Source organism: Pecten maximus, chromosome 18 (genome assembly GCF_902652985.1).
Source record: "Pecten maximus chromosome 18, xPecMax1.1, whole genome shotgun sequence".
Lineage (NCBI taxonomy): Eukaryota > Metazoa > Mollusca > Bivalvia > Pectinida > Pectinidae > Pecten > Pecten maximus.
Window position 1 is genome coordinate 12,855,454 of NC_047032.1, and position 24,616 is coordinate 12,880,069.

At 33.0% G+C, this 24,616-nt stretch overlaps 1 protein-coding gene across 2 annotated transcripts in view; it reads left to right on the top strand.

The window, feature by feature from the left end:
* Nucleotides 1-439: 439 nt before the first annotated feature.
* LOC117316534 (testicular haploid expressed gene protein-like) overlaps nt 440-24,616 on the top strand; it is a 28,162-nt gene continuing 3,985 nt past the window's right edge. Inside the window, exons 1-4 of one of the 2 annotated variants that reach the window (XM_033871169.1) lie at nt 440-574; nt 659-728; nt 3,227-3,294; nt 18,404-18,467. In XM_033871169.1, the coding sequence (XP_033727060.1) occupies nt 562-574; nt 659-728; nt 3,227-3,294; nt 18,404-18,467 (215 nt within the window). In that variant the 5' untranslated portion in view covers nt 440-561. Of the gene's footprint in view, nt 575-658; nt 729-3,226; nt 3,295-13,245; nt 13,410-18,403; nt 18,468-24,616 lie in introns of those variants that run through there. The other variant, XM_033871170.1, reaches the window with a different exon arrangement.

The following is a 24,616-nucleotide window of genomic DNA, read 5'->3' on the forward strand; positions in this document are numbered from 1 at the left end:
GTTGTGTTGGCTGCTAATGTATATTGTCTGTGGAACTGCCAACGGACTAGATCGCCTATGTCACACCTTTACAAATTGACTCCAATCGATGAAATGAAGCAGTGATTTTCTTTGTTGTAGCAAAGTAGTCGGACCACTAACAGTCTATTGAGTGAGGATAAGAGACAATTGTTCATACATAGAGACAAATTAATATAAAAACAGCGTCAAAATCATGATACCGTTCTTTAGACGGTCAGACATTTAAATCCCTCCCGTCGGCCCATATATCCATAACACTAAGTGCTACTGTTGACACTTGTTAGCGGTATCGCTGTTTACACGGATATATCATACTGATTGTTTGTATTATCGACCAACAGTACATAAATTCTGTAAATATTGTCAGATTATATCTTAAGAGCATTGAATACGGAGGATAAGCACACTGCATAGTCTACTTTCGATTTAGAGCTTCCGCCAATGTGAGAATGACCAATGGAAACAATCGAAAGGCGTCATTGACAACGATCCTTAACAACGTCTGCCACGCGCGAGGAGTTCCGCGCCAGTAAAAAAAATATGTCTGTCAAAAGTAAGTTATCGGTCTTAAGTGAAAATAACGTGACTTGTTAATTATTGATAATTATAAGGATTTCACATATTATGTTTGTTGCAGGCGAAGGTTATACCCGGATTGATAGCCTGTCCCAGGCGAAGCGGGCGCCTCCGGAGTTTCATGAGGACAGGTAGAGTAACGTTACCTTTTCTGTATTGTGTGCGCTCTCGATAAGGTAATCCATATGACGGATGTTTGTAATTACCACTCGTTTTCAAGGACAGTCTTTTCATTGCATTAAATCCTAGTTTCCTTTGATTATTATTTATATGTCAGTTATTATTATTTTTGTATGAATTAATTCAATTTAACTTATCTTATTCATGTTATTATACTCTACAATACAAACTGTACCGTATTATCTCTCAAAAACAGACTCATTCGTTTCAAATGATTTAATTAAATGCGAATGTATCCAGATTGTGGAACAGTCAAAATGTAACAACTTTCTGTATGTTCGTATATATAATTGTACTTTGAGATACATTTTCTGGCTTAACCTGTCAATTGATGAATTATTTTTAAATGCCTGACTCGAACTTTTTTCAGACCTGTTAACATTAATAACATTGCTAATTAATACTACGTAAATAATTTTTTTTTTTTTATCTTGGAATATAGTATGAGAGTTGGTAATTGCTGTATTTGTAAATCGTTCTAGATCTATATTTTTTTAGGTATAGAATGAGAAAAAAATCCATTTACATGTACATCATCCACAAAGCCAAAATGTTTAAAGTTGTGAAGTTTAAATTAGTTTAATCCAGACATTGATTTAAGTCCAGTATTTGATTGAAGGTTAGATTTTCTTTAAATTTGTTATAAAATTCAGACCATATCAGTTCCCCTCAATCTCCAATCTAATTATAATTATTATAGCCCCACCATCTCTCCCACCCATCATTTCCTGCTAACAGAAACACTGTTAATTGGCTGTTCATGTTGTGTAAAAGCTGAAGTTTCAATTATCAAAATCTGTTTCTTCCAGTTCATATACTTTTATTAGATTATAATATTTTTGGCAAAACTTAATTATTTTGAAAATGTTTTTATTGTTTTTTAATGTTTTAATTTGAAAATTCAGAGCTATACAATTTACACACATATAGTTTGGGGTTTTAAAAATTCCACTCACTATTAACTGGTAGAGCTTTTAGTTACTGGGACGTAACAGTCAGCGTATAACATAGACATAATCTGTTTATTGTTTCAACCTCATCGATTTTTATGTCTATTTGTACTATTTCAAACTGGCATAAGTCAATGCTGTATTCAAGGAAGAGTATATATATATATATATATAAATATACTGTATTGTTGATTATAAGGAAAAGTATTGTTTTGTCAACAGAATCACAGGGACTTGGCACAAATTTATAATCCCATTTGAGTACAAGCTTAGCCCTGTGAATAAAGACTTCTTTCTCCATATTTTTCATACTTTGCATAATAAACCTACCAGACACAAGTGGCATTCATCAGGCAGTAAATACCACAGTTCTGACATGTGAAAATTTTGTCATATTATATAGTCATGCAGATAGCAACAGTGCTCCAATCAATTAGATTGGCTATTCCAGTGGAAAACTACACAATATATATTCAGATTAAATTCAATTGCATAATTAAAAAAAAATGGGTTGTTACTTAATTATATTTTATAAAAAGATAGATAGTGTAGGGACCTGCCTCAATTCCTGCAATTCTGTATCATAAGATCTTCATCTATACCCACCAAGTATAGCAAACTCTACCGTAATATTTGTTTCACAGTCAGGGAGTGAGGTTATACTTCAGTACGATGGGAAAACATTGTTGGCATTTTCATAGAGAGGCCACCAGACCCATTTTTTTTTTTTTTGTAAAGCATTGTCCAACTGAATTTTAATACTAGATTATCTCCCCCTAGTTTGAAACTTGGGATGAAGACATACATATCATAGAGACCAAAATTATAAAATTCAATTTTAATTTAATTCATGAATTTAATATATAGAGACACTGAATTGCAATAGACATGAGTGGGCTTATTACCAGACAAGGACTTACTTCCATGTATGGGCTTATTACCAGGCATGGGCTTATACCAGACATGGACTTATACCAGACATGGACTTATACCTGACATGGACTTATACCAGACATTGACTTATACCAGACATAGGCTTATTACCAGATATGGGCTAATTATCAGATATGGCCTTATTGCCAGACATGGGCTTATTACCAAGCATGGGCCTATTAGCAGATATGGGCTTTTCACCATGCATGGACTTACTACCTGACATGGACTTATTATCCAGACATGAACATTACCTAACATGGACTTATTACTAGACATGGACTTATTACCTGACATGGACTTATTACTAGACATGGACTTATTACCTAACATGGACTTATTACTAGACATGGACTTATTACCTGACATGGCCTTACTACCAGACATGGGCTTATTATCAGATATGGCCTTACTACCAGACATGGGCTTAATGCTGGATACAGTGTTTACACCCATAAATATAATGTACATTACTACGTGATACAACTTAAAAGTTACTTAATACAACCTGCCAGAGATATATGTTTGTAGCAGACATTAGTGTCCATGTTTTTTTTCTTTTTCAGGCGGTCTGTGTACTGGGTGGACAGACTCCCTCCAACACCACAGAGGAATGGAATGACAACAGAATTTGGTAAGTAATTAGATAAAGATATAGAAAAAAAATCTTCACCGTTAAATTCTGCAGTTAAGTTGGTTAATCTGAAACAAGTTAAACACAAGTCCAGTTTAATTTTGTAAATGAGAGAAATTCCTGTAAGAATTTATTTGTAAATTTGTCTTTAAATAATTATTTCAAAACCAATGAAAATGATTCAAGTATTATAAAATTAAACATACTACACCCATTGTACACCATCTTCAGACACCTTTGTTCTCTTAATAAAATAACACTGGCTGTTAAGATAGTTTTGTACTTGTGCAAGTTTCAACTGCTTATCAAATTAATTATTGATTGATGTGGAAGTTGTGACAACTTGCCCTGAATATTGGACCGATTTCCTTTACTATGAGATAAGCTTGGATACTTTTAAACTCTTAAAGAGTGAATGGTTTGCCCAGTAGCTGTCATTTTCACCGCACTTTAGGAAGAATAATTTACACCTTTTATATGAATATCCAATAAACTTTTAAATAGTTTCACAAAGAAAAGAAAATATATTTTACTGATGATTTCACTAAGGAAAGAAAATGCTGATTATTTCACACAAAAAATAAAGTACTGGTAAAAGAAAATACTGATTGTTTCACAAACAAATTATCGATTTGTCATTTGTGTCAAGTGTAGATTGAGATCCTTGTAACAGTTGGTATTTTAAAGATTATTTAATCAACAATCCTGAAAAATAGCACACTAACTTTACCATATACAATGGTTTTACTTAGAGGTAGATAAAGTACCTCAATACATTTAACCCTGACTCGCCTACAAGATTGTATACAAGTCAGTTTTTATATCGGAGTGCTTTGTGAGTATAAGGAATAATCTTATCTAAAAATATGTGTTTAAGAATATTTTTCAAATATATTTCAGCTTATCAGTTGATTTTGAAGTGACATATTTTGAATTACAGTATATATATAGAAAACACAAATTCATTTAGAAGGTTTAAACAATATTTGTTTATGTTTGTAACCTAACAAATCCTAAACACGCCCCAGGTCACCTTCTCCACTAGGAAACTGTTATTGGTGTACTGGTAGGTTGTCTGGACAGAAGAATTGAAAACTTGTGTAATTAAAAATAGGACGACAAAGGATAATAAATTACTTGAATATTTCCATAGTGTGTCCCAGTCATTTCTATTTGTTCATGAATTTTAGGCAGTAGGTAGCTTCTCTCCAGTTTCAACAATCAAACTGCTTGTATATTGTATTATACAATATGCACAAACAAGAATCTTATGATAATGAAAATTCACTTCAGAATGTAACTTTTTCTTCTGAAGTGTTTTATCGATTTATTAACAAACTGTAATTCCTTTTTTCCCAAATGTTTTTCAAATAATCTGAGCTGTTAAAAGGAGCTGACCTTTTGCCACGTTTTTCACTGAAGAAACTTGAGAAATCTTCAAACTTATTAATTGGTCACTTTTAAAATGCCATACATATAGTAAATTGTTATCTTTTTTTTTTTTTTAAATTCCCAATTTGTTTTTCTGATTTGTTGTTGTTTAGATTTTTTATGTTTTAGTTTGCCCCCTTTTTTTTTATCTCTTCTTTTATTCTTCTTATTATTTTTTTTTTCATAATTTAAAATTTTTTTTGTTTTGTTTTGTTTATATTTTTGTTTTTTAAATCTGAAAAAATTGAAGAAAAAGAAGTTGAATATTTTCTATAATCATTAAATCTTTTCCCTGTCTATTTTTATATTCTTCATATATATACCTAGTCATTTTCAAACAATGTTGCTATATATATATATATATTTAGCAGTATAGTCCACAGTATGAAATGTCTATTCATTTGCCTGTTCAGTCTTAAATAACACGAAATAACAAACTTTTTTCTGTTTTTGTTAACAGCATTGCTCTTTTTCCTTTTTCATATCTAAATATTTGTCCGTATAGTTTCTGATATCCTTGTAGATTTAAGTAAACATAATACACGATTTAAGTGTTACAGAGTAAATATAGATATATGTTAACAAATATTTGATCAGTAAATATGTATTCGTTGGAGTTGATATTCATTGTGTACATGCATGCTAATTGTGTGTTAATGGAAGTTGGGACTTCGTAAAGTTATGCGCTATGTACACTTGAAAGGCAGGTAAAGTTTCAGATTTTGTTTTTGAAATACTTTACCTATACAACATTAATTTCACGTCTAAGTTGTAATTCACTTTCTTTGTGATGGCTTTGGAATAATTTCTGAGACTGTATAATTCTATATCACATATAGTCCAATTTTCATCAGTTCTCAAATCACATTGTCTCGTGGAGGTTGATATTTTGTGATATTGACCTAATGTTTCTATTTTTAGAAACACATTTTTTTTTTTTTTATGACACCACGTGTACAATACATTACCCCAATGTACATGTATATCCCCTGTAATCAAGATAAAATATGATGCAATTCCACTGTTTTGGAAACAAGTTTCATATTAACCACCCCGGGTAATATAAAGATTAAGGACCTCTGATTCAGTCATTATGCTGTTACTGCTATGCTAACCTTCTAGAATCTAAACTGTTGACCGAGGGCGATTAATATTTGATTTTACCAGGTCCGTGTTCAGGGATCGGGTTCAGGGTGGGGATATGAGGTCACCTACCCCACCATCAGTACCAAGTTTCCTCTGGCCCTGACACCAGTGTCAATGGCTAATATATACAGTGCATACAAGCAAAACAACAAGACATATATCAATGTAAGTTGTATCATAATTTTTGAAAAAATTAAATAAAGTATATAATTAAAAAACTTTCAGACAAAAGAAAAAAAAAAACAATGTAAAAAATAATTTTCCACTTTTTCATAAATGAAAAATTAATATATGTAAGTGTAACAATAGAAGAAATGGTCGTTTAAAAACCGTAGCAGATTTAAATTCGATCTTGTTGTAATTTCACTCGTGATGCTACCTTTGCCTCAATACACAATCTCCCACTAGGCTGTATACAGGAGAATAAAGAGGATATTAATTGTCAAACACATATTGTTTCCGTCGCATGATTTCAGCACATTGAATCGATCAATGCTATATTTTCTATTTAATTGGAATATAGGCAATATTCACGTCAGCCGTCTCCAGGAAATCATTAACAATTCTATTTCCTGGCATGATTGCCTTCTTCTCAAATAACATTGATAGATTTTATATTTAATCAGCATTGAACTACACGCTTAAACTCAAATACAGGCATTAAACATTAAACATCAGTTTTATGTAGAATACTTGATCAAATATATCAGTTTTAACAATTTAGAATTCAGCTATGTTATACAGTACTATTGTTTATCTTATCACAAGCTCGGGGTTTTCTAACTCAAATTCAGGTGTGGGCTTACTATCAGACAATGATGTATTGTATATATATACATTTGTTGGTAATTAAAATTTACGGAACTGCAATAGAACATTTGTGAAACAAGTAATATCAACTTATATTAATCACGCTTGTTGGCTTGGTTGGAAGCACGCGAGGAGTCTTACTGTGGGTTGAAACAGGAGTACACGGGGAAAACCCACATGGTCGGGCCGGTGACCCCATACCTTTTCACATCCAATCGGGGAATCAAACCCCGGCTGCCTAGTTGAAAGGCAAGTATGTTACCACTGTGTAAACCGAGGCATGGGTTTATTTTGGGATAAATGTAGTAATAAAAACCAGATGATGAATGGCTACACATTAGGTATTAATTGTACTGCAGATTTGATTTCTTTCATCACCCATTTCAGAAGTATACATGTTTCCTTCTGCTCAAACTTTTTACCAAATTTCTTTCTTCATTTCCTAATTCTTTGAGGATTTTTCAATATACAGTAAGGTGCCAAAACCGAGTTAATTATCTTATTTCAATTTTCATTGTATTTTATTTTTATAGATATTTTTGAAGTAGAAACTCTTAAAGCTCTCTGTAGAAATAAACAATTTTGACCATCAGAATGAAAAATTTAAGGGATACCCTTTTTGACCTTCAAGAAATTGACAGCAATGTTTGTAGTCCTGAGGTGCGGAAATCGAGGCATGAAATTGGATTTTTAGCACAGACTTTTTTGTTCGATACACTGGCGGGGTTATGTAGCCAGTATTCTGTACATTAAGACATATTTTTTTTTTGTACAAAGAATCAGGAAATAGGCCATTGGAATATGTTTTATAATACATCTCGTCTACCTGACCACATCTACCATATCTACCTGTATTAGCCAGGGAAGGTAAGACAAAGGTGTGTAGACCTATAAAAATCAATAGCTTAATCCCCTGTGGAGTTGTGAAGGATATTAATTTTTAATCACAATAGATCAATACAGGAGATATATATTGTCAAGGTATACTGACGGTTTTTAAAGAAGTGTGCATCATAGGATTAGACGATCAGTCAATCAAAGGATAATTTAATATAAAAGATTATAGATAAAAAAGTCATTGCTGTAGTAAATGTCTTAAAATATGTATCCCTTAAACCATGGACTGTTCTTTGGACCATTGCTGTAGTAAATGTCTTTAAAATATGTATCTCTTAAACCAGGGAATTTTCTTCAACCCATTGCTGTAGTAAATGTCTTAAAATATGTATCTCTTAAATCAGGGACTGTTCTTCGGACCATTGCTGTAGTAAATGTCTTTAAAATATGTATCCCTTAAACCATGGACTGTTCTTTGGACCATTGCTGTAGTAAATGTCTTTAAAATATGTATCTCTTAAACCAGGGAATTTTCTTCAGCCCATTGCTGTAGTAAATGTCTTAAAATATGTATCTCTTAAATCAGGGACTGTTCTTCGGACCATTGCTGCAGTAAATGTCTTTAAAATATGTATCTCTTAAACCAGGGACTGTTCTTCAGACCATTGCTGTAGTAAATGTCTTAAAATATGTATCTCTTAAACCAGGGACTGTTCTTCGGACCATTGCTGTAGTAAATGTCTTTAAGATATGTTTCTCCTTGGCTAGGAAATTTTCTTCTGACCTTTGCTGTGGTAGATGTCTTAAGATTATGTATCTCTTAAACCAGAAACTTTTCTTTTGGCCATTGCTGTTGTAGATGTCTTTAAAATATGTGTATGGGAACTATTATTCAGACAATGGCTGCAGTAGATATCTTGAAAATATGAAGGTTTTAAAGAATTAGGCCCATAGACATTAATTGCTGATGTAGATAATCCTTAAAACATGTAGATTATAATTAGATAAAGTGGGCCATTTCAGGGACCATTATCGTGTAAATGTAGGTCTAAAACAAGGGACATTTTCTTTAGACCATTGCCGATGAAGATACAGTATCTTAAAAATATATAGATCTGAAACAAGGAATATGATTGTTGCAGTAGATGTCTTTTATATATGAAGATCTTAAATAACAGTGAATTCTTTATACTGATGTTGATGTATATGTCTTTAAAACACATAGGTCTTATAGGAATATTTCTTTAGACCATTGTAAATATCTTTCAAATATTTAGGTATTTTTCATGCTAAAGACTACATAATAATATATGAATCCATACTAGAGTATAAATGAGAAAAGATGACAGTTTTTGTTATTTTTTTTTTTATTTTTCCAATTTTACTAATACATAAAGGATGGTCACTCACTCACTCAAAAACATCATCATCTTCGTCGTCGTCGTCATCGTCATCATCATGATCATAATCATATGATAACACTTCATTTATCATAGTATCATCATTTAACACTCTTTATACAATCGTTATCATCATCATCATCATCATCATCATCATCATATTTCATTTTTAATTAATCACCATCATCAAGAGAAAATATATCATTTTAAACCCCTTGGACAATCTAATTTCTGTCTAACCAAGTAAATTAGGCATACTGGTACCTTTAAATATTTTTTACAGACTTTCTCAGATTAAAGTTATATTGGTACACTGTGAACACACTCAAACCTGGAAGAGTTCCAATTTTATGTAGTTGTTTAACATTTTTTACTTTCCTATAATACAATGTATTTGCCAAAGTTGGGTTTAGTCACTAGATTTTGAATGATTGAAAGTTAGGGTACTGGCTACCTCAATAAGTTATTATACCCCCGCAACGAAGTTAGGGGGGTATACTGGAATCAGGTTGTCTGTCCGTTTGTCCGTCCGTCCGTCCGTCTGTCTGTAGACACATTTTGTCCGGACAACTCCTCCTAAACCGATGGGCCGATTCCAATGAAACTTTACACAAATATTAATGATCATGTGTAGATATGCATGCCACTTTCTTTTTTCTCAAAATTATGGTTGCTATGGCAACTGGTCACTAAAAACAGGTTTTCCGATAAGAACCATAACTTAAAGATTGTCCGGACAACTCCTCCTAAACCGAAGGGCCGATTTCAATGAAACTTCACACAAATATAGAGGACCATGTGCAGATGTGCATGCCACTTTCTTTTTCTTAAAATTATGGTTGCTATGGCAACTGGTCACCATAAACAGGTTTTCTGATATGAACCATAACTTTAAGTTTGTTCAGACAACTCCTCCTAAACCGAAGGGCCAATTTCAATGAAACTTCACACAAATATAGAGGACCATGTGTAGATGTGCATGCCACTTTCTTTTTCTCAAAATTATGGTTGCTATGGCAACTGGTCACTGTAAACAGGTTTTCTGATAAGAACCATAACTTTAAGTTTGTCTGGACAACTCCTCCTAATCCTCCTAAACCGAAGGGCCGATTTCAATGAACTTCACACAAATATAGAGGACCATGTGTAGATGTGCATGCTACTTTCTTTTTCTCAAAATTATGGTTGCTATGGCAACTGGTCACTATATTACTGGGTTATCTTAGTTAGCCTCTAATTAACAGTTCTAATTCCCCGATGACTCGTGCAGATTGCGGAGGTATTAGTCAGTCATCCTGTCGTCAGTTCTAGTTATTTGGTGAAACATGACTGCAACTTATATTTCTGGTTTTAAGTGTTGCCAGATTAAGATGAAAATTGGTACAATATAGGGGTTTTGAAGGATGCATAAACACAATGACATTATAGTGACACTTTCATTATAGGCCAGAGCTCGAGGTTAAGGTCAAATTAAAAAAAATCTTTTCACTGAAGAACAATTAAAGCTGTATATGACACTTAATGAAGAAAAGTTGGTCAAAATTGAACAAGGGGTCAACTGACCAATATTCAAGGTCATTGAGTCAAAGGTCAATTTTTTTTTATCTAATTTCACTCATGAACATTTTGTTGTGACATTTTGAAGAAAAGTTGGTTGTAAATAAACAAGGCATCAACTGACCAAACATCAAGGTAACAAGGTCAAGGTCATTTTGGTTCAAAGGTCAAATGGATCTCTGACATCATGACCCTGGCTGTTAGCTGGGGAGGTATATCTAAGGTTTAAATTAATTAATTCAAAGCTAACAAATGAGTTTTACCAGTATTTACATTTTGTTTAGGTGGAAGTAAACAATTAATAGGTACATCATTGTAAATTGATAATGTTTATTTATATTTAACCAATATTTGCACACAGGTAAAAAAGGGGTGGAATTTGTACATAACAATTCCAGTCGACTCCTTCAAAAAATAAATCTCAACATATTATGAATTTCCCACAGCGAACTGAAAAACTAGCTCCAATTTTGAGCCTTATGTATTCCATACAAATATTTTTATTAAAATTAGGGAACAATCTGGTTCATCAACATCTCTGACTGTAATCGTAAAGATTGTGTCACATACTGATATCGTAGATTTGGGGAACGGGACAGCTATTGTTTGCTTAAGGTGCAACCAAATGGTCTGAAACTTTAATAAGTAGCTGTAGTTGATATCACTGATCTTGGTAATGATAACGATTGACTAATCTTCGTCAGTCAATTAGTCTGACAAAAGATCAGTATTGTATTTATGAATGGACCCAGCCTGTAACAGTTGAAGAGGATCGCCAAGGGGAATAAGTCAATATTTCTATGACTCAAATAATGTCATTTTAACATATTCACTGAAAGAGATATAATTTAATTACAAGCCTATCCTACATTAAGTTTTTATCTGGAAAATTTATGAGAAATATCAATAGAAAGATAGAATATTAATTATTTCAACTTATAGAATTTTTCCAAAGCATTGTAGACAAAAATTGATCATTTAAAATCTTGATCTTGAATAAAAATGGTGGAGATTTTTTAATTCATCGAATTTTTCCAAAACATTGATCATTGTATATAAAATCTTGATCTTCCATAAAAATGGTGGATTAATGGACTTGATCAGCAATATGAGTTTTGGTAATGAAATTAGGGAGGAAACAGATTTTAATATATCTAGCGACAAATGCTTAGTCGGACGTTTTTATTTTATTTTTCATTAAGAGGATACAACTAAAGTTTTTAATGTCAATTATTGGTACTTTAAAACAAGAAACACCTATCTAGCTTTTCTTTTATGCTGCTATTATTGAAGTGTCACTAAGTTCGGTTTGAACAGGTTTCACTCTCTATAGTCATTATAATACATTAAAACAGTAGTAAGCTCGTTGTGGCTGTGGTGGCCGAGTAGTTAAGGTGTCCCGACACTTTATCACTAACCCTCCACCTCTGGGTTGAGAGTTCGGAACCTATATATGTGGGACAGTTGCCAGGTACTGACCGTAGGCCGGTGGTTTTTCTCCGGGTACTCCGACTTTCCTCCACCTCTAAACCTGGCACGTCCTTAAATAACCCTGTCTGTTAATAGGACTTTAAACAAAAACAAACCAAAAATCATTGTGAAGTTTGCATATATACTTCACAATACAAAACTAAATATCAGAATTTTAATTTTAATCAAATTAAAGCATTTTGCATGATTATTCAACCTTTTCAAATTACTACTAAGCCCAAAATATTCAGAAGAAGCTGTATGATACCAGAGGATTTCCAATGATAGAAATCTGTCAAAGTTATTGATGAAAAATAAAAAAGTTTATATTACTGGCCTCTATCATTGTGATTCCATTTGATAAGGGTATATTCTTTTTAGCATAGCAATATATCATGACACCCCAAAATTTATTGATACTTTTTCACTTAATATACAATATATTTTACAGAATATTAGACTTGTGTGACCAATTTTTACCATAAATGTCTCAAAGAAAGACTTGGTAGTCTGTTTGTATGTTGGAACTCTTTGTTTTTGGTGATCGCATACAAAGAAGAGAGACACAGCTACAAAAAACAAACTATACCCTGTATAGCTGTAAGTTAATACTTATCAATATAGACATCAAATGAGGTAAACCCCTTTGGAGCCCCTCAAGGTGACACACAATAGCTCTACATTGGGGGTGGACTACAATAGATTACTACAACATACATGTACATATACTTGGAACTTGTCAGCTTGACGCTCTCATAACCTCACTTATTTTAATGATTTATATAAATATTTATGTATTTTTACACAAAATTGTCCTAAATCTGCTATCTTCAAGATATCAGTTTTAAGTAGATAAATAATTAGCTTATTTTTAATTGACAATTTCAGGTAAATATTTTTCATTTATTTAAGATAGAAAGTTTACACAACTTGAAATATTGGATTTCAAGTTTCAACATTTCAAATTCATGTTAGCTTAAACTTGAAAAAATTTCTACCATATACAATAAATTTTATAAACTGTTTTGATATATGAAAGATATCTATATTCTTCATTTTATCATAGTGTTATTTTCAAATATTTTAACGATCAGAAATAACTTAAGCTTTGAAATTTATCTAAGTAAACACAGATAACAGAGTTACGTTACAATGTATTTATACTGATCAGGCTTTCCATATAAGTTATTTAAAAACCCACATAGGATATACATATCTCCTGCCTAATTACCACCCCTGGCAACACACCTGTAACATGTAACATTAGACCAGATATCTCGGCCATTAAAACAGGGAACAGATTGTGAGGATTACTGACTCGGAGGTAGTCAGTGGTACAGGTGTGAACGATCGGACATCCCCCGGGGGGACACACAAAAACTGACATCATGTCCTCTCGCATCACATTCCAATCGGGGAGTATTGATCTTCCGCCAATCCCGAAATCTGGATATGCACAGTCAGGTAACTATATCTGTATCATAATTATCTTACTGGTGGTATCTCAATTATAATGAAGTCTGAGTGACTGTATCCGATTATATGATTACTCCTTTTGATCAACTGATTTTGTAGATTTAATTTCAAACTGCCGTTTCTAGGATTCTGGTGTATAATAATCATATCAGCTTCTCGGATTCTGGCTTCGGAGGTAAATCAGATTATAAGAATTCTAATTCTATTCAGTGCTTTAAATGTTTGGCCTTGTTGAGTATTAGGTAATTTGATTTTCTACCACAATACCCTGTGTTATTGAACTCTCAGACCATCAGTTAATCATTACAGCTGTTGATTAACAATCTGTTTATACCACACGTGGTATAAACTCTGTACGCATTTTGATTGGCTAACACGGTGAACTTTGACCCAAGCTGCAATTGTTATTGACGTCATCAATAATCTAATGACGTCACATCACCGGGTTCCGGACCTCACCGGTACACTTTATTTGCATACGCAAAATAATACTTGGCCACGTTTCCCTTTGATTCAAGCCGATATTATTGTGGTAGAAACAGGTCACACGGCTCGAAATTCTTGGATATGGAATTTATTTCACACTCGTAAGTTATTTTTTAAAAGTTGCAAAAAACACTCGCTAAAGCTCGTGTCTTTTGTAACTTTTAAAAAATAACTTACTCGTGTGAAATAAATTCCATATCCAACAACCTCTCTTTGTGTAACCTCTATGTATATCATGAGATTTAATAAAGACATTTGATGCATTTTATGATTCCTCCCCTTGAAATGATATCAGTTGCTTACCTCCCCTTCAAGAACATCGTCCTTTGTATAACAGGGAATTATCTCCCCTTGTAATGATGTCAGTTGATTACCTCCCTTGAAGGAAACCTTCCTTTGTAATAAGTTTATTATCTCCCCTTGTAATAATGTCAGTTGATTACCTCCCCTTGAAGGACACCTTCCTTTGTAATAAGTTAATTATCTCCGCTTGTAATAATGTCAGTTGATTACCTCCCCTTGAAGGACACCTTCCTTTGTAAAACAGTTAGTTATCTCCCCTTGTAATAATGTCAGTTGATTATACATCCCCTTAAATGACACCAGTTACACCCCCTTATAATTGCAGTTAATTATCTGCCCTTTTAATGATATAAGTTGATTACTTCCCCTTGAATGACACCAATTGTTTACCTCCCTTTGCAATAAAGAACATAGTATTGATTTCCTTAAAGTTAGAAATTTTTTAGAAGTCAAAGGGAATTGAAAATAGGCCTTAGTTTATGATGTAAGCTATGACATTGCAGTCAATATTCAAACCTGATAACTTTTCTCTCTGGTACATCATTATATCCATTTCCTTCTTAAAATGTTACTTCAATAAATTGTAATGATCATTACAGTAAAGATAAATGCAATGATTAATTCTCAGTATTTCACACATGTTATGAAATAATGCCTGATAAATTAATGCTGGATTTGATGATGATGATGATGATGATGATGAGGATGATGAGGATGATGATGATGATGATGATGATGATGCATGTTCCTTAGATAATTGAGTATAGAAATGAGATTATTGATTGTGTGGTATTTTAACAGGATTAGGCAATAATTTAAAAAAGTATAAGTAAAATATAATAAGCCTTCTAAGTATTTTGTAGTATAGATGTGTAGATGTAGTAGTAGATGTAGAGTTGTATTAATGACGAATTCGTAGATAGTTGGTTCCTCTGTTTATTGATGCAGGTAGGTATATGTTGTGTCCGTTTGTAGACGGGTAGGAGCGACATTAGTATGAACGGAAGGCTACTCTTTTATAATAATCATAATGTGCATCGGCCGGACAGATAGATTTCCCCCGACTTAATATGGTTATGGGGTTCGTGACCTGAAGTCTACATGTAAATACCACATTAATTAGAACTATAACGACGATAATTGAATACAACCAGTATTACATGAACATGGTATAGATAACATCCAATTGTTTAGAGAACCGAGATCTATCTAATTACTGGCAAATTAGCTATCATGTGTACATGTAGATATGATGATTTAAAGGTTCCATGTATAATTATATAAACTGCTACTGAACATATTACAGTACATTTCGTTTCTATGCAATTTAAAAGATTTCAAATTAAATATAGGTAATTTGACATCAAGCGTAAGCGAAATAGTTGAAATTAACACTTATTTTTAACAGGTAAATGTAACAGGTTAAATCAAAATGTACATGAAAATGAAAATAAAAAATAAATCATGAAAAACTGTTATAAGATATATTCAAGCCCAGATTGACCATAGAGCTGTGTAAATGAAGTGTGTATGCCATATCAGTAAACCCTGTACCACTAATATTCCTAATCCAAATATGTCTGTACACTTGAAATCAATTTATACAGCTGACAATCAAATTGAGTTTTATTCCTGTCAATTGTCTGGGTGAGAGTGTGTAACGGTTGAGAGTATTAATCCAATACTGTTTGATTAACGAAGCAACATGTGACTCAGGTGTATATAGATTAAACATTTATCCCTGTAGAAACTTATCATTGTTTGTACTCGACTTGAGACATTAAGGTAAACCCTGGACACAATGGGTCGGTCAATCCACCCACAACAACAGCCATTAGACATAAACATAGCGCCCAGGTGAAAGCTAATTTGTGGCCTATATAAATGGTTTCAAATCTGGGACGTTCGATATTGTATAAGGTATGAATGTCAGCACTGTAATGATAAGGTACATCAGTCCTAATTTGTCTTCATAGAAATGAAAAAAAGGTAAAAATAAATAGAAAAAATCCTATATAACACTAGCACTAAATTGGCATGGTACAGCAGCTTAAAATATTTCATCCATATGTTATTGTCATTAAAATTATTTAAGCATTGAACTGCTTTCATTTGGAAGTTATGGGCTGATGAATGCCAACTGAACAAAGGCAAATTCAACATGAAGCGCGCTTATATTTACATTTGACAACGAATTTGAGAGACTATATCCAGGAATTTTACTCCGATAATGAATGAACAACTTATTATCGTCAAAGACGGAACAGCCTTTTCAACAGCCATCTTTCGTTATCGCCAACGTGACAATTATATGACGTCACTATAATAATGATGTCATAATAAAGATTTGGAAGTTATGGACTCATAACTTCCAAGTGAGCTTGGTAAAGTTGTATAGTGGGGCTGCAGTGTAAATGTAAATATTACCTAATAAAATGCAGCCATATTTAATTAAGAATTAGAGACAATATTTGTATCACACATTGTCCCAACTTTGCTGGCCAAGGGTGCTCAGTACAATCCTTTTCAAGGAAAAAGCAGAGTGTCATATTGAACACCCTTGGCTAGGGAAGTTGACACTGTCCACTGTTGTGTTGATGTTTCAGATCTGTAATTAGTGACAATAATTTTATCACACAACCTGGTCAGAATTTTTTTTCCAGTAAAAAAACTATAGTTTAATTATTTATAGTTTATTGGCCTTTAGCCTTTCGGTTAATCACCATAAACATGTACAATACATTATATAATGTAGATTAAGTAAGTCATTCAGGTAAATACAGACATACAATGTATCATGGAGGATGGACTAAATGGACATTTGATCTTAAAGTTTGTAGCAGCAATGAGAAATTTGGTTTCTTAATATACTTAAGTATTTGGACTACTTTGAACATAAATGGTTGTATTTTATAATGTAATGAGTTCATTGTAAAATGAACAAACAAGAATGAAATGTAATTCATCCTCAATATCCAATAAGCTACATTTTGTACACCCTCTTTTGCTTCGAAGTATTCTTCCATATCTACAAAATTTAGATTATTGTCTCATTATCTTCAGATAGAGATATGAAGATTGTGAGACGATAATCTTAATTATTTTGCTTACATGTACTGCCCGGTGTATGTAATTTTCAGGGGATGGGGATTTCAGATTATATGAATATAAAACAATCCATGACCCCCAAGGGTAGAGGTCAAATCAGTCCCCGCAAGGGATCTAGTCCTCAAATCAAAACAAAGGTTAGAATCCAGGCTCTTTATCCATGCATCAGTCTTACTGAGCCTGGAAAAAAATAAACCAAATCATGCTACCTTTAAGGTCAATCCTGACGATATGAATTATCATACATTGAATAAGCAAAACAGGCACTCCCTATTTCTTGCTTGTAAGAAATGCTTGATTTATGAACAATTTATTCTTAATCAAGAGTTTCTCTTGAACTTTAACAATGCAATCAAATTTAGAAAATTAGCTAAGGAATATTGGTAAAACTGGTACCGATTTGTGTAGAAATTCTTTAAACACTTGTAATGTACTGAAATTGATCCCCAGGTGTACAGGTGATTGTGTTTTTTTCAAAACAGTTGCATTTAAACCTAATTTACAGGTATGTGGTGGCAGGGCTGGTGATCTAAATCTCCAATTTTGTTGTTAGTGTCATATTTCATGAATATCTTTTGAATAAAATTTGACTGAATTAAGTATTTGAAATTTCAAGCATTGATTGTTCCTTTTTAAAAATTCAACATAAAAAAGCATACAATATGGTAATCTTAACATTCATTTGTATGTAAGTTAAGGTCAAGATAGTTCAAGATAAAAGATTCTATGTCTGAATGGGTTTTTTTCTTCTGCCTTTGTAAATGAGGTTGGATGATGACGTTGGAAAGAGAACAGGTTGCCAATGTAAACAGGGCATTTATGTTTCAACAATTCTCTCTAAATTCCTTATTCGGAAAAAGAAAGAAAACGTAAGCTACATTGTATGTTCACCATGACAACCTTTGTATTGCTGTCATCCCTATATATACATGTAGCTGTAATTGTGACATCATGATAGTGATGTGGGTTGTGGCATTTACAGTGTGATGAACCACATTTCCCTCTGATAGAAGTAAATAGTCATCACTGAGTATTAGTTTTTGTAAACAGTAATTATAATGTTTGAAATGTTTTATATTTTTCAGTGACCTCATCACGATTGGAAGCATTATCCCAGCCCAGACGAGCTGTTTACTACAAGGGAGATAGGTAATTACCCCCGTCTTAATGATGTGGAATTAAGGATTGAAATCCAATAAAACCTCAGCAAATCCTCGTGTCAATATTATCACTTTTTCATGTACAATTTAACTTTGCTGTATGGGGATTGGAATAGGGGGTTGGGGTTGGGGGGGGTGGGGGGGGGGGGGGGGGGGGGGGAGGGAGATAAAAAAGGATTCTGATGTCTATAAAATTGGATGTACAAAGTATTTTTCTTTTCTTATACTAGGGATGGGATTAATAGAATCTTTCACCCCTTTTGGGTGAGATAGGGGGATCTCAACCCGAGGACGGAGATTGTTAAGTTCCCAAACACAAGGCTCCCCGAGTTTTTGGGAACTTAACAATCTCTCCCCGAGGGTTGAGATCCCCCTATCTCATCCCAAAAAAGGGGTGAATGATTATTTTTCTCTTACCCTGTTTTCCAATCGTAGTGTGAACCAAATCCAGCGTATGTAAACAACAACACGTTGACGGTGGATGACTGTTGTGATAAGGCTGCAGCAGGCGCTTAATTTACACCTTACGGTGTTGATTTCATACAAAATATAAATTTCCGATTAGCTTGTGAAAAAGAACACTCAGTAAACTCTGATAATTAATACTTATTTTAATTTCTTCTGTGAATAATACTGATATTAACACTCAAGCGTTCTAGGTCAGGTCATAGATAAGAAAATCTCACCCCGGTAAAACTGCGGATATCTCTATCCAGGGTAAGAGGAAACTCTTTTCCAAATGGGATAGAGAAAGTCAGCTGACACACATCATCAAGTTCATCATTTTATGTATAGCGTAACCATATCACAAATTGATTATGTCATCAATTTTGAGGTACATTTCACAGGGGGTTGATGAATGGCTCGATGAAAAGGTTTTGTAACAACTTACAATTTAGTACTTTTTTTATTAAAGTATGTGAGAAAAATAATCAAATAATGAAGGGCCTGTGTCATGAACAGGGATTTCTCAACCCTCATGTAAGAGTTTGGATGGCTAACACTTGGCACACCTCGTGCTAAACAACCAAACTCTTACACTTGGGTCCAGGGAAGAGATCTAGGTAAGGTTCTATCAATTCATATCTTGTGATGATATACGTAAGGTACATCCGTGTGTTATATGTGATATACCTAATAATAAAAATGAAAAAAAATTATTATTTACATTACAAATTTATTGTACTATTGAACTCTTGATCAGTTGTGTAAATAATAAGATGACCAATATAATAATATCTTTTAGTTTTCAGTGTCATGAAGTTTTTAACCTTTGTAAACCGAACATAAACCGAGGATTAAACGTTTTACCTGTATGAGACAGTATACATATATGACCTTATAAACCAGATTATTTTGAGATTTGTTTATCATAAATAAATCTGCTCAAAAAGAACGGGTTGCTGACTTTTACTGTTAGTCATGCATGGCCGTGGGCTTTAATCAAGTAATAAGGCAAACATGGACTGAAAGCATGTGCAATCACTCAACCAAAATATCTTCTTGCTTATGCAAAATTAAAACGGCATGTTGCTCTAGTATCGGCATTTATAGCGGCTTATACTGCATGACACCCTTCAGTCTGGTTAACAAGTACACAAATGCTTAATTAGCTTGTGTAATTTACATTTCATAATTCAGACCGTTATCTGAATTCATCTGTTTTATTATACGTTTGAAATCCTCTACTCCAACAAATCACCTTATCATTTTATTGATTTTGCTCATTTTATAAGTGATGAACAAATAAATATTCATTTATACATCAGAATTCCATTATGAATAGGAGAGCTGGTATATAATTGTTTAATACCTGTCCAGGGGGCCTGAATTTACATTCAGTTCAATTTTAAACTGAGTCACATATGACATACTCTTCAGAAATCCCATTAGGAGGCTCGTGTGAAAATTTTATAAAATGTTCATTTAATCAATTCATATTATGAAAACTGCAGTTTCATTGATAGCTTTGGTGTATTGTATGGCAATATAAAAAGAATTTTCAATGAGATAACATCTTAATTATAATTTTTTTTTTTAACTTTCAAAAAATCATTTTCTGAAGCCTGTTTTCACTGGTCATGACAAAGTTTACAGGTTATTATGAACAGAATCAATCAGTGAACAATGTAGAGATTTTATATTAACCTGGATTATTTTGAAGCCATTGTGCTCAAATTTATAGTTCATTTAGTTCTTTATATTTGCTTTGTGCCTTTTTGGCTCATCAGTAGTCATGTGAATATTCATATTAAAACAAAATCTTTAATCACTTTTGCCCAGGACAATTATATAATTGTCAAATGTTCAGGTATGTGTGATTGTGATTTTACCCTGAACTAAATCAATAAAATAGTTATGTAATCATATCATGTTAATCATTTTCAGCTTACCAATTATTCTTCCTGGTGGTAACAGGTAAACAAACAATGAAAGAAAGAAAAAATAAGGGAAAAACATGCATGACATTGACTTAGTAGTATTAATAATAGTAGTAGAAGATGTCAATAACAATTGATTTACTTACAGCTTATAGTGTAAAGGTCCCATAAGATATCATTTTCATAATTCAAATATATGACTAAAATCATCTACATGTACATGTAATATAGTTTTATTTTCTTTCTGTATGCCCTTGGTATTAATCTCACAAAGACAAATGGAAGAATTTGTACAGAAAAAAAAGGAGCAAAAAATGATCAACTTACAATTCAAACTTGGATATTGTGATAGAGTTATCCCCCTTTTGTATATAATCAAGGAATTATTAAAATCTAATATCAAATTCTAATTTTCATGATTCTAGGAATTTACTCAGTTATCTAAACAACTGATGCTTTATTTTGAGATTTGGTTTGATAATAATTTCAAGTGATTAAATTGCACTTGAATCATGACATTAAACAATAACCTAATTCATCAATTTACTTTAATTGTGTGTAATGTCGTACCAGAAAGAACAGAATCTTAAATTATTCTTTATTTATAAAGATATGACCATGGCTGAAAATTAAACAAATTGTATATCATACCACAGATTCTTTTCTACCAAACAAAAAAGGGCAAGTGTTTATCAAATTTCTGATATTTTTTGAAAACTTATAATAATGTGTCAATAACTATAAAAAAAATTATGAAGATTTATTTTTTTCATTTATTATCATAATAATTCCACTCAGAAAATCTCAATTACAGGAATTTAATAAAGTGACAATAAATTGGTTCAGATTGTAAATTAATTGTTTATGGGCCGAACATTAATAGAAAAAATAATTGTGTTGAAGATTGACAAAAGAATGAGAAAGAATCCCTGTCATCTAAAAATATACTATACTTATATATATATATATAATTACCACTAAAACTTGTATATAAGGGAGTGCTCTTACTCAGTATATGACACTTTAACATGTGTTGGGTCTACAACTCTAATGTGTGTTTCTTTGTGAGTTTGGCTTTAGAACTGAAATCTTTTATATATAAACTGATACTTAAACTAGAATATATTTCCTTGTGTTCGTAAAGCAGAAGTGTGCCAAACAATGGTCTTAAGATTATGGATCAAAGCTTGAGTAGAAAAAAAGAGTCCCCATTGTCTATAATGAATTGTCCTCATTGTCTATAATGGACTGTCCCCATTGTCTTTAATAAATTGTCCTCATTGTCTATAATGAAATTTTCCCATTGTGTATAATAGACTGTCCCCATTGTGTATAATGGACTGTCCCCATTGCCTATAATGGAATTTTCCCATTGCCTATAATGGACTGTCCCCAATGTCTATAATGGATTGTCCCCATTGTCTATAATGGATTGTCCTCATTGTCTATAATGGATTGTCCCCATTGTCTATAATGGATTGTCCTCATTGCCTATAATGGACTGTCCCCATTGTCTATATTGGATTGTCCCCATTGTTTATAATGGATTGTCCCCATTGTCTATAATGGATTGTCCCCATTGTCTATAATGGATTTTCCACATTGTCTATAATGAATTGTCCCCATTGTCTATAATGGATTGTCCTCATTGCCTATAATGGACTGTCCCCATTGTCTATATTGGATTGTCCCCATTGTCTATAATGGATTGTCCTCATTGTCTATAAGGGATTGCCCTCATTGTCTATAATGGATTGTCCCCATTGTCTTTAATGGATTGTCCTCATTGTCTATAATGGATTGTCCCCATTGTCTATAATGGATTGTCCCCATTGTCTATAATGAAATGTCCTCATTGTCTTTAATGGATTTTCCTCATTGTCTATAATGGATTGTCCCCATTGCCTATAATGGACTGTCCCCATTGTCTATATTGGATTGTCCTCATTGTCTATAATGGATTGTCCCCATTGTCTATAATGGATTGTCCTCATTGCCTATAATGGACTGTCCCCATTGTCTTTATTGGATTGTCCCCATTGTCTATAATGGATTGTCCTCATTGTCTATAAGAGATTGCCCTCATTGTCTATAATGGATTGTCCCCATTGTCTTTAATGGATTGTCCTCATTGTCTATAATGGATTGTCCTCATTGTCTATAATGGATTGTCCCCATTGTCTATAATGAAATGTCCTCATTGTCTTTAATGGATTTTCCTCATTGTCTATAATGGATTGTCCCCATTGCCTATAATGGACTGTCCCCATTGTCTATATTGGATTGTCCTCATTGTCTATAATGGATTGTCCCCATTGTCTATAATGGATTGTCCTCATTGCCTATAATGGACTGTCCCCATTGTCTATATTGGATTGTCCCCATTGTCTATGATGGATTGTCCCCATTGTCTATAAGGGATTGCCCTCATTGTCTATAATGGATTGTCCCCATTGTCTTTAGTGAATTGTCCCCATTGTCTATAATGGATTGTCCCCATTGTCTATAAGGGATTGCCCTCATTGTCTATAATGGATTGTCCCCATTGCCTTTAATGAATTGTCCCTATTGTCTATAATGGACTGTCCCCATTGTCTATATTGGATTGTCCCCATTGTCTATAATGGACTGTCCTCATTGTCTATAATGGATTGTCCCCATTGCCTTTCATGAATTGTCCCCATTGTCTATAATGAAATGTCCTGATTGTTTTTAATGAATTGTCTCCATTGTTTTTAATGAATTGTTCCCATTGTACATATTGAATTTTCCTCATTGTCTATATTGGATTACCCTATTGTCTATATTTGATTGTACCCTGATCTGTTTTATGGAACAAAGTATTTAAATATAAGGTATGCAAAAGTTTGACATATGACCTTGAATGCAACAAATTCATACCTGTGGCTATACTCAAGGTCATGTGACTTATAATATTGATTAAAGTTTGTGATGTTTAGTTTATGATAGCAGCTATACATGTACTGTATATCAAGGTCCATTGTACAATAAGGTCAGGAAAACATCTTCATATGTACAAGGTCAAGGTCAATTCATATATCAAGGTCATGCATATATAATCATATAATATATGAATGTACAATTGTACAATGTCAAATATACCTATACCTGCATGTATTGGGGTCATAACAAGGTCATGTTACAACCAATTCATATATCCTTCAAGGTTATACTTGTCAAACATAATTGTTGGGGTCATACCTACATCAAGGCCAAGCCAAAATCAAGGTCATACCTACATCAAGGTCATACCTACATCTGGTTCATTCCTACATCAAGGTCATACCTACATCAAGGCCAAGCCAAAATCAAGGTCATACCTACATCAAGGTCATACCTACATCAAGGTCATACCTACATCTGGTTCATTCCTACATCAAGGTCATACCTACATCAAGGCCAAGCCAAAATCAAGAAATTACATACATCAAGGTCATACCTACATCAAGGCCAAGCCAAAATCAAGGTCATACCTACATCAAGGTCATACCTACATCTGGTTCATTCCTACATCAAGGTCATACCTACATTAAGGTCATGCTTACATTAAGGTCTCAAATTTATTTATCCAATTCGAATATAACAGTACTATGTTTATGTGGATTTTACTTAGCTTTAAACTGTCACATGATTAAGAAGTAAAACAAATATTGTAGGACAAAAACAGGTGAAAAGCTTTGGTTAGGCTAACTAAAAAAAAGATTAAAGAAAAAAAAAATATTAGTCAGTTTAGATT